Genomic DNA, 12627 nt, shown 5'->3' on the forward strand with positions numbered 1-12627 from the left:
TGAGCTCTGAACAATTGTTATGTCATTTTCAGTCAACAGCAAGGGGCAAAATGGCTGCCCACCTCCCTTTGATGAAACTGGTATTTTGTTGTTTAATTCATATTCAGGGAACGCAATGTAAATCAGAACGCTGGCTTTAAAGGAGGGTGCGTAAAACATTTTATTGTGAAACACATTTGACTTGACTTCCATTTTAAGGCCATTGCAGATGAGTGGAATGTTATGCCTTTTAGCTGGGGTTTGGCTCATTATTCTATTACAAGACCCATGACTTGTGACAGCTACTAAGCAAGTAAGTGGGCAGCATATTTCTGTTTAGAATACTGTATCCCGATTTCCATGGATGCGATTGTACCTTGCACAGATTCAAGACACTGTGCAAGGTGTAGCAAATTATTAGTTGTTATAGTAGTCAAAACAAAGTCTTTAGGTTCGCCTTTTGAGGTTGTTCTTGGTTCCTTGTGACCATCCTCAATTTATTCTCAGTTTTGCAGTGCGGTTGGATACGATCCTGCAGATTTGACATGACTGAATGATACGTGTTATTGTCATCAAATGAATGTGATTATCGAGTTTGTCTGTAAATTATTAATGTTGCATTTTCTGTTGATAGCATTTACGCTCCATATTACCAAACAGCACAGTGATGACTTGTTACCCATTAAATACTATAATGAATGAGGCCGAGGGGGTCACTGCCCTTCTTAAAGCGGAGATGTACTTGTTGGCTACTCATGAGTGCGAAGGGCCTACCTGTTTTATATACAATGCTGAATAAAAAATTAAATCTATAGTATGATTATTTTATCTTGTGATACTTAGGGATGGCGAAAATGAATTGCTTCAGTCGGCTCAGCGGGCAAGAAAAATTGATTAAGACGGATTTTTTTTGCCATAAGTGGGGGATGGTGTGCATGAGTGATGAAATAATTAACAGGATTATGAATTATAAAGAGATTCATTCGTGACAGCCATAGTGATTAATAACACATAATGACTTTCATTTACAGACACTGATCACGTTAATGATTGCTCACAATAAAGGACAAATAAATACCAACCCTTAACAGCTGTCTTCAGGCAGTAGACATTGTACACCCTAAAGTTGTTGCCAGCCAATCACAAGTCACACAGAAATGAACAACCATTCGAGATCACAATCACGCGTAGAGACAATCGTAGGTGTTAAATCAGGCTGCTATGCATCTTTTTGAATGTGGGAGTAAACCAGGGTACCTGGAGAAAACCTACAAGAGGCATGGGGAGAAGATACAAAGTCCACACAGGAAAGCCAGAGGCGGAAATGAACCCACGGCCTCTGCCCTGTGAGGTCGACACGCTAACCACTGGAACACCGGGCTGCCCTGCATAGCAAAACCAAATTGGGTAAATAACAACTATGTTCTGAATAGGAACACTAGATTTGGCTTGATAGAAATGTGATTCAAACTAATATAAAATCATTGTGATTGCAACAATGCAGATGTGACTCTCGGAATACCTTGAATGATAACAGTTCATTGCGTTTAGTGACAATTGCCTTGGGATAGAAATGCATCATCCATATTTTAATAGGTTGAAAGTTATTGATGCAAAGACATTTCATGTTTCTATACTCTTCCTATATAAGATAACATTTATTAGTCTCACTATGGAGAAATGCTTAATTACAGCAGCAAAGTTATGAAAGGAAGAGGAAAGGAAAATGAAGAGTAGAATACTATAGTTATATGAGGAGTGTGGTGAATAAAATAAACCGAACATTCCATAAGTAATGGTAGTGCAGAAAAAAAAAACACATGACTACAGACAATCCCCCTAAAATGTATACAAACTTCAATAGCTGATAAATTCATTTAATAATTGTCTCTTCTTTAGACATATTTAACCTATTGTAATTTGTAGGACCGACAAATATTTGAGGTTGTTGAACTGAAAGGGAAGATAGAAAAAGAATTAATTCATATCAAGTATAAGGCGCACCCCCAATGGATGGTGTATTTTCAAACTTTTTCCATATAAAAGGTGCACCGGAGTATAAGGTGATGAATGAGAAAAGATTTCCAAATACAGTGTAATATATAAATATATAAAAGTTTTATAAATATAAGGCCTTATAATGTAGTGTATATTATAAGGCGCGACAGGAGAGGTGCACTACTTCAATGGAGGGAAATGGCATCGTTCGCTGCTGACAGTAGTTGACCTGCTGTGGCTCAATATTACTTCACACATAAGGCACAGGGTCATCTTTTTGAAGAAGAAATGGACTGGAAAATACGGGTAATGACAAACTTGAATCTTATTGAGGTTTGTCATAAAGATTGATTTGTTTTATAAGCTTATCATTTTGATAACAGATACTGGGACAAAATATAATTTTGGAATTGTATAACCTTTTGAAAACACAATGTTGGCTTCAAAATTGGGCTTGCATGCAAGCAAGAAACAAGAGAGAGAGAGAGAGAGAGAGAGAGAGAGAGAGAGAGAGAGAGAGAGAGAGAGAGAGAGAGAGAGAGAGAGAGAGAGAGAGAGAGAGAGAGACTGAATTAGGCAAATGCTCCACGTCTTCACGTCAGTGTGCCAATAAGTTGTATAGATTCGGGATCACACGCCGACATTTTCTCTCTCTCCCTGTCTCTCTCTCTGTCTCTCTCTCTCTCTCTCATCACACACACACACACACACACACACACACACACACACACACACACACACACACACACACACACACACACACACACACGCACGCACGCACACGCAGAGTCACACACACACACAGTCAGCAGGAGCGGCAGCAGACGCTCAGTACTGCCCTCATTGTGTGGAACGCAGCGGGAAGATCAGGAGCATAGGCTCCGGTTCAGCTCCAGCTAGGAGAAGATAGATTTCCCGTGACTGTCTCTCTCCTGAGAGTTTATTTTTCCTCCCCCGTTTTCTTTTTGAAGACGATAAAGGATATCCAGTCATGAGTCACTGTGCAATAACTGCATTTTTTTTTTGCTGGGACTGGCTTTTAGATGACATGCTTTTGGGATTTTGATATGAGGAGAGAGAGGGTGCGTTTGGCCATCCGAGTCGCCCTCTGATCATTTGCTGCAGCTGCTGGTGAGCTGTTCACCAAGAAGCCACTAATATGTGGTCACCCTGAGCAAAAAAAAAAAAAAAAAAATGGGGAGGAAGGCAGCGAATGGATTTTCTTGCAATGCTTCTCTCCTTCTGACAACGTTCCAAATCCATCTTCCACACATAATTCCGTTTGTTTCCAGTGTTTTTATTGTTTGACAGGATTTTCTTTTTTTCTTCTTTTTTTGTGCTGAGGAATTCTGGAATTGTTTCACGAAGAGGTCAGTCGACATTTTTTACTGTATATCAAGATCTCATCTTCATATACAAACTCAACGCCCTTGATTTTTGCAGGCATGTGTGTACGTATTTGTGTGTGACATATTAGATGTCAAATCTCTCCTCCACTTTTTTATTCAGCCCGAGGCTCCCGACGCAGACGTAAATGCCGGATCCATGTATTGACGACCACTTTTGGCAATAAAAATGCTGAGCGGTGTCCTCTTTCTGAGCGTCCTCACGGTCACTAGCCTGTCGCCATCTGAGACGGAGAGCCGCAAAACTTCAGCCTCCAAAGATATCTGCAAGATGCGCTGCGCCTGCGAGGAGAGAGAGAACATTTTGAATATTAACTGTGAGAATAAAGGATTTACCACCGTAGGTCAGTTCCAGGCACCGCCGAATAAGATCTCTCAGCTTTTTCTAAACGGGAACTTCCTGTCTCGTATTAGCGCAAATGAGTTTGTCAATTATTGCAATGTTACCTCACTGCATCTGGGCAACAATGGATTACAGGAGATCGGCGACAACGCTTTTCAGGGGCTGCGCTTCTTGAAGAGGCTGCACTTGAACAATAACAACCTGGAGGGGATAAAAGAGGACACGTTTGCGGGACTTGAGAGTATGGAGTATTTACAGGCAGATTACAATTATATCAGCACCATTGAACCCGGCGCTTTCAGTAAGCTGAACAAGCTTAAAGTGCTGATCCTCAACGACAACCTCCTGTTGTCTTTGCCTCCCAACATTTTCCGCTTTGTGCTCCTGACCCATTTGGATTTACGCGGCAACCGGCTCAAGACTTTGCCCTTTGCAGGGGTACTGGAGCACATTGGCGGAATCATGGAGATCCAGCTGGAAGAAAACCCCTGGAATTGTACGTGTGATCTGATTTCTCTGAAAGCCTGGTTGGACACCATTTCTGTCTTTGTTGGGGACATAGTGTGCGAGACGCCATTCAGGCTGCACGGTAAAGACATCATGCAGCTTATAAAGCAGGATCTGTGCCCGCGCAGAAATGCCGGCGAGCGTGCTCACCCTTCCTCTGACTCTCACTTTCAAGGGGCGCTGCCTGCAACCTACCTCCCCGGCATGATTTCCCCCACCCGTCTCCCAAAGGCTTCTCGGCCGCCTAAAATGCGCTACAGGCCCACCCCTCGCATCGGAAAGGACAAACACGTCTTTGGGCCGATCATGGTTTACCAAACCCGTTCCCCTGTGCCTATTTTGTGTCCTAGTGTGTGCGTGTGCACGTCCCAAAACCCGGACAGTGGACTGAACATCAACTGTCAAGAGCGCAAGTTGCACAACATAAGCGAGTTGAACCCCAAGCCCTCCTACCCGAAGAAACTGCACCTGACCGGCAACTACCTTCAAGTGATCTACAAGAGCGATTTAACGGAGTACAGTCTTCTGGAGCTACTTCATCTTGGAAATAACAGGATCGCAGTCATTCAGGAAGGGGCATTTGAGAATCTGACCAATCTGAGGCGGCTGTATCTGAACGGGAATTACATCGAGGCACTTTCACAATCACTTTTTGCTGGCCTGCAATCACTGCAGTATCTCTATTTGGAATACAATGTCATCAAAGACATTCTACCACAGACTTTCAATGCTTTGCATAACCTTCAGCTGCTTTTTCTCAACAACAACTTGCTAAGATCGTTGCCTGACAATGTTTTCGGGGGCACGATGCTCACCAGATTGAATTTACGGAATAATCATTTCTCATATCTCCCTGTGAAGGGTGTGCTGGACCAATTATCTGCATTTATCCAGATAGACCTGCAGGAGAACCCCTGGGACTGCACCTGTCATATTGTGGCACTCAAAAACTGGATGGAGCTGTCCAGCACCAGCGTAGTGGTTAATGAAATCACTTGTGACTCACCCTCCAAGCACGCCGGTCGCTTGCTGCGCTCACTGCGCAATGAGGCCATCTGCCCTGAGCCAAGTGTGGAGCCTCCGCCTCAATATTCCCCCCCTACCAAAGCCCCAACATTAGCTAGTCCTAGCACTGAGTCACCAACACCCTCTTCCCCTTCTTCTTCTTTCAGCTCAGTCAGCCCCACTGAATCGCGAATTCAAACCCCCGAGTTGCATCCAGAAGTCCCACTTTCAGTCCTCATTCTTGGCCTTCTGATTGTTTTCATCCTGTCTGTCTGTTTTGGCGCAGGTCTCTTTGTTTTTGTTCTAAAACGACGCAAAGGGGTGGAACACATCCCAACGGGCTCAAACAACATCGATCTTAACTCCTTCCAAGTGCAGTATGGCTCCTACAATCCCGAACCAACCCGAGATAAAAATTCGGAGTGTCACGTGTATAATTACATCCCCACCCCCGTGGGTCCCATGTGCCAAAACCCAATTTACATACAGAAAGATGGCGAACAGGTGGCATATTACCGGAACCTCAAGGAGCTAAGCTTTGGACCACTAAATGCAAAGAAAGATGAGATTCTCACACGTGGCCCAGGAGCTTATACCATTAGCGCGGTGGATTTCAAGGATAAATCCACGGCATCGCATCCTGAGTTGCTATATCAAAACGTGGGAGAGAGGCCCAACAAGGAGCTTCCGATAGCTGCCGCCACCTCTCCCTTCAGTTACAATTTCTGCACTTTACCCAAGAGACCATGCATCGTGCCCCCCTACGAGGCTGCCACTGCCCCGCGTCATGTCACCAACCAGGAGAGGTGGAACAAAACGGCGGTGTACGCAACACCCAGAAAATGCTTTGGGGTGGAGGCCCCTTCCAAAAAGAGTGAGCACCAATTTCTTCTTCATGGAAAGCTAAAAACAGAACCGGACTATCTGGAGGTTTTGGAGAAACAGACTGCCATGAGCCAGCTGTAAGAGAACTATAATCTGGAAATCATTCCCGTCTCCACCCCTCTTGACTCCCGAGGATCTTTGCAGAATTTATCAAGATTATAAAGTGTCAATCAGTAACTGCTGTTGTAACCCACTATATTGCTGGCTTATCTCTGTGATGAAGCCCAGGTGACAGACAGAAAACAAACTTTTTTTCATGTTACATTCTCTTTTTTTCCCAATATATAAGAAAAGATTCTCAAAAGTATGTCGTACGGCAGTTCTATTTTTTTTTCTTCGGGGGAAATTATAAATTATTCTGTTTCCTTAAAAAAAGACAACTCCCTGGAAGATGGCAAGACGGTTTAAAAATATGGCCCTGTGCATTTGTTTCTATAAAACGGGATTTCATGTTTCCCCGAGATGCAGAAAATATGAACCTACGGGCCTTTACAACCAGAGGGAAGACTACAGAATGACATTTCTGTATATACATAGACTGCACATATGAATGGTGAGCATTAAATCATCAAAAATCACCTCACACCTGAAATGTATTGAGCCTACTCTTACTACATGACTCCATGAAGTGCCTTTGCACTCTTTTTTTGTCCATCATTAAAGCACTCTGCAGATTGATCTTAACTGGAAAGTGTTTTTTTAAGGAATTAAATCTTTCTGTAAATTACAAAATATATATATTTGTTTTTTTGGAGAAAAAAAAGGAATTGAAATGGACTTGAAAATGGGTGTGACATTATAACTTGACGGACACACGTGTATTTTTACCCCATCATGTATTTGGCAATGTACAACTTTCAAACATTGTGTGCTATAAGGGAGCAATATAAAGTTGTACAGTTGAGCCATTAAATTTTCACTGAGGCACTTTGTCAAGATCCTGAGCTCGAGATGCATTTTGTTTAGACGGCAGGATTATTTTGAGATATGTGGCACTTGGTGTGGATTGCTGTAATGAGGGTGTGTGTGTGTGTGTGTGTGTGTGTGTGTGTGTGTGTGTGTGTGTGTGTGTGTGTGTGTGCGTGTGCGTGTGTCCCTGTGCATGTCTGTGTGCGCGGGTGTGTGTGTGTGCGTGCATACATGTGGTAGGAGGCAGACAAAATAGGAAATTGAGCTCACCTGCAGCTCGTGCTTCTCGGTCTCTCCACTGAAATTAAATGACACTTTCTTCTAAATTTAATGAAATCTTCGGCTTTTTTCCTCTTTTGAAGGATCATTCAACATTTCAGAGAAATAAGTGCATCATGCATCAAATGATGGATACGGAGCAATTTAAAATTGAGAACAGTAGGCAACAGAAGTGTCATGAAATAATTTATGGGGGGGGGCGGGGTAGGGTGGGGGGAGGATAAGCTGTTCCAAGATTTTTGGAAGCATTTCTTGAAGTGCTGATTCATTGTTGTGTCTTTCGTATGATTCCCTGTGGCTGAGAAGTTAAATAAATAAATCAATAAATAAATAAATAAATAAATACATAAATAAATACTTCAAAACCACTCTAACATGGGGGAGTTGGCATCTAACTTGCCGCAAATGAAAACAGCTACCCGATCTGATTGATTTTTAAGCCGGCTGCCATCTAATGTGACCTGGATGAACAGTTTCTTTTGTTGAAGTCTTTTTACATCATCAATGGCCTTCAAACTAATCCCAGACTTCTTTTTTCCCCACCACAAACTCACCCTTCTGTCTGCTGTGTCTTTCGTTGCCATGCTTTTATCCTCCCTGCTGGATCTGTGCCGTCCATTGTGTGTCTGTCCGAGGTGCTGAAATGTTGTGCAAGGGGGACCAAATTCGAGCGGTGTGTGTGGGAGGCAAGTGAGGATTTATGTCTTTGAAATTCAAGTGGCAGCAAAAAAAAGGTGTCCCGAGATGATGTCTGACAGTCTGGGAAGGGACCCTTCCCTGCAAATAGCCTTGAGGCCATTGCAAGAGGGAGTGAAGATGTTGCATGGAAGCTGTGTTTTTTTTTTGTTTTTGTTTTTTTGGGGGGCTGTGGGCAGGGGGTTGTTACATGATCAAGTAATATTACACACAAAGCAATGCTGTGCGTCAACAATATGCATACGCTCTTTTTTATGTAATTTCAGGCTATAAAAGCCATGTTATTATTTTTAGAATACAGGTTAGAAGATGTTAAAGCAATGGAGTGAACTCATCGTGTCACATTCCTATTTGTGGATTCCACCTAACCATTCCATTTGTTTTGACCGCCTACAGATTAGCATGGAGACAGTGGACTCATTTATAATGATAACGCAGGACGACTTTAAGGTATGCGTGTGTGCAAAAGGTCCATCTCAGACAGGAAGGAGAATTGGACCATAATTTTGTAACGCTTGCTTTAATTTGATGCAAATCTGGGGTCACAAGTACCAAATCAGACCCCAAATCTATTCTTCAAATGTTCCAAATGGCAAGCAATCTTGGTCTTCAATCGAGCTGAAACCTTATTAGTACTAAGCAATGATTAATGGGTCTTTTCAATAAACCAGCAAGGTATCAGAGTTTCTCCTCATAAGCAGAGTTTTGCACAACAGTGTTATTTCAGGAGGAACAAGCTGAAAAAGCAAACGCCTCTATTGCTGTGATTAATCATGCGGCCGCATCCAATGTCTTATTTTCTAAAGCGCCAGACCCTTTTCTCGGATTGGGCTGTATTCTGTGGAACATTTTGATTCTCCCCTGCAACCCCTGAGTGTTGAACTTTTTATGCAGAATTGCTTTCACTTGTGGTTTCTTGTGCGGCGGCACACGGTGAGCAGAGCTGTGATTGCTGTCATGTGGGCTCTTCCTTTTCTTTTTTAACAAGCATTGGCATTTCAGCTGCTTGGTGAATGGGACGGAGAAGAAAGAGAAAGCGAGGATGGGGGGGAGGGTTCAGGGAAATGAACAGAAAGAGAGAGAGAGTGTGCCTGCCGTTCACTCCTCTGCTCTGAAAATGGAGTGATTTTACTTCCTAGGGCACAATTGCTCCTGTGTGTCTTTTTAGTGGCACTGAAGGAAGGGGAGAGAAAATGCTCTCTATCTGTAACACGCGCACACACACACACGCGCACACACACACACACACACACACACACACACACACACACACACACACACACACACACACACACACACACACACACACACACACACACACACACACACAGGGGGTATGGGAGGCTTAGATCGTGCCGCCTTGCACACCAATGAGGCTTTTTCCACAAGAACACTCCCTTCTCTTATCTTGAAGCCCTGGGACTCCGGTGTATGAGTGTGAGAGCGAATGAATGAGTGACTGAGTGGCTGAGGGTGCGTTCATATATATTCCGACAGTGCACGTGTGTCTTGACGGTATCGTTGCAACTCTGGCACTGCCACAGCTCTTCGATAAGATTCAAAGAGATAAATAGAAATGTTGTGTCTAATATGCTTTCTGCCCTTTTCTTTTATGTTTCACTCCCACTGTCATCTCTCTTTGCCCCTCTCTCAGGGAGTGATAGGATATAGAACTGTAAATTGGTATTCTTGTTGAGTGGCTCAATTTGTGGCAAAGCGATTCAGAGATGACTTTGAACCATGGGGGCGGTTGCTTTGAGTTGATTTATGGAGGCCATTTCCGTGTTCTTGCCAGTGAATTTGGCGCTGTATGTTGCCATTTTTCTTCCGGTGCCTGATTGTGTGGGTTGGATTGTGTGTGAAAGGTGATTTTTATCACCAACAATTTTAATCATTTTCCTTAACTGACTTCTTTCGTTTGTTGCATTTCATCCCTCTCTGAACCGAAGATCTTGGTTATCTTTCAAAGCACCTGCTGTCAATATCACTTTTGACAAAACACCACTCATCTGGGTTGGAAAATATGTTACTCTCATTTCAAAATATCTGTTTGTAATTACAAAATAATTCACTCTAAATTCATGGATTTTGTGTTGCAGTCAGGTTACTTTCGAATGAGCTTAATCAAACTGGTAATTATATGAGAATATTTTCCGAGAAAGATCAATCGGAAAGTGACATGAATGCCACAACTATTTTTTAAAAATGATTTCCTTTGCTCTAATTTTTTAACTAAATACGCTGCGTAGTCTTTATACACTGTAGAGCTAATACAACACAGAGGGGGGGAAGCTGAAATGAAGCTCCTGTCACGCATATTTTGCTTGATTTTCTTTTAAAATTAACATCTTTTCATAGCCACGGATACTTGTACAAGTAACCGTTTTGCCAAATAATATTTCATTCAATTTTGTTGGCTGAGTTAAAAAAAAAGACAAAAGGTGTATGGAGGAATACGGTGTTCTTGTAATGTTTAGATTTTTTTAAAGAGATGTCTTACATGTGTTTTAATAAAAAGCAAACATTACTCGTATTGTGTCAGGTGTTTCACCCAATTGATCCACAATGTGTAAACATATTGTCTTATAAATTCCCTCTCCAAAAAAATCTTAGAAAAATAGAAATTAATATTGACCAAGTCAGACATTTTAAATTTGACACATCTGTGTTAACTTCATTGTACTGAACTTTTTTTGGTAGCATCTTGGGTCTATATGAACAAAATGAAAATCAGAATCCGATTTAATTATTACAAATTACAAAAAAAATGTTGATCATAATCTATCTGATTAAAGTAAATTATCCAATAAAACTTACAATCACAGACAAAAATGTAAATACCTTTTAAGTATAATACAAGAAAGGAAACTGCGGTATCAACAATCTTTTTTTTTGTCTAAGAAACGAATGACGCAGACAAGTGCAGCAATAACAGTTTGAACAGGCTGTGCTTTACGCCATTAAAAACAACGGCATTTGTTTTTACTTTAGCACGATTGAAAGAACCTGAGAAGGGTTGTTGCATTGCCTCATTTAATCAGGGCTGCTTGTTTTTTTTTTTTTTTTGTTTTTTTTTTCTCGAACTGCATTGACAGTCACACTCGTGTGATTGTGTTGACTTAAATGACTTATGCTTTACATGCCCAATGCATCTGTAGCTTGCAGATGACGTCTGCAAGCTACAGATGATGGCAATGCTGTCAGATCGTATGGTTGTTGCACAAACTGTCATTTGCTCAACATGCTCAGCGTTGGAACGGCTCTATTCTGCACCGTTTTTTTTTTTTTTTGGTCACACATTTTCCCGGAATAGGACAACCAGATATGTAAATACTTTAAGAAAAACAGTAATATTCCTTATGAAAGACCATAAAGGGTAAAGGATGACCAACAATTTCTTTTTGTAAAATATCACAAAGACTCAAAATTTTCTGTGCTGCTGAAAATTGTTTTTTTCCCCCGCAGAAGTCTTTTAATCATTAAATGATACCCTCATTTCACAGAGGATGATGTCTTAAATCACGGCTTGGAAAATTTGATGATTAAAAGGCTCACAAATTATATTATGGCTATTTCATGAATGATAGACTGGAAAACATGTCCCACCTTCAGCCTCCCTACTGCTTTAGCAAGGCTAAGACATTTGTCTGTTTTTTTACGTTTTTGTTTTTTTTAAGCAAAGCAAACCTGCCAGGTTAGCAACTGCAACGGACAAGCCACTGTGTCCGGCCAACTGACTTTGATGCATCATCAATGGACCTTGCACAACGAGCAGACAACTCTTGCTTTAAACGTTTGTGCTGACTGCCACCGCATACAGCTCCATTCAATCTCTGTTCAACCTTCCTTTGTTTGTGGATGATAAAATTGACTTCCACAATGGAGATCTGTGACAGACAGAACCAAAAGTGAGGATGAATTGCTTGTGTTTGGAAAGTCAATACTTCAGCCCAGATGAGGTGTGGTTGTCTGAACACCAAAGGTACCATTTAAATGCCATTAACTACGGAATACCAAATGGTAAAAAGAATTGTACACCCTCGTGGGACAAAACTTTCTTCTGAGTTCTTCAAAGTCTAAATGGCCCCTTGATGTGACTGTCTGAACGGTTGCTTTATTGTGCCCTGTCATTAACCCATTCAGAGACACTGGTTACTCAATTGACAGCCTTTTGTAATATCAGATTACACACTTATTATTGGTGCATGGAAGGGTTGAAATAATCTCAAATAGTCAGCATAATTGCTACAGTAGAATGGGCGGATGGACTACAATGAACGATGAAGCGCATCATCGCAATCCCCAAATACGATGCAAATATACTCCGTAGGGTCTATGACCAGAATATATTTTTTAAGGGGGATTTTAAATGAATTACTGGCATGACTCATATGCTCGTAAATGTTTTCCTCAGCACTCATGTGTCTGGTTGATGATAATATAATTTACTAGTGCATACTATCACGTCATCTGTCTGTAAGGCTGCTGTTGAATATTAATATTTACTGGGATGCTGCTGTCATGGTCTGGGTTATCGGGAAAAGCTTTTTCTTTTTTTTGCTTTGTTTTTATTTTGATCCAGGTAATAAAAATGATGGATTTAAACTATCTGCATAATCG

At 41.6% G+C, this 12627-nt stretch overlaps 1 protein-coding gene across 1 annotated transcript; it reads left to right on the top strand.

The window, feature by feature from the left end:
* The first annotated feature begins 2764 nt into the window (after window positions 1–2764).
* slitrk2 (SLIT and NTRK-like family, member 2) lies at window positions 2765–7126 on the top strand. The gene is made up of 2 exons (XM_088989683.1): window positions 2765–3347; window positions 3487–7126. Exon 2 carries the CDS (start codon window positions 3553–3555, stop codon window positions 6202–6204), a length of 2652 nt encoding a protein of 883 aa, XP_088845809.1. The 5' UTR covers window positions 2765–3347; window positions 3487–3552; the 3' UTR covers window positions 6205–7126.
* The last annotated feature ends 5501 nt before the right edge of the window (window positions 7127–12627 follow it).

The sequence above is a fragment of the Hippocampus bargibanti genome, linkage group LG02 (genome assembly GCF_051943395.1).
Source record: "Hippocampus bargibanti isolate YZ-2025 linkage group LG02, ASM5194339v1, whole genome shotgun sequence".
Classification (NCBI taxonomy): domain Eukaryota; kingdom Metazoa; phylum Chordata; class Actinopteri; order Syngnathiformes; family Syngnathidae; genus Hippocampus; species Hippocampus bargibanti.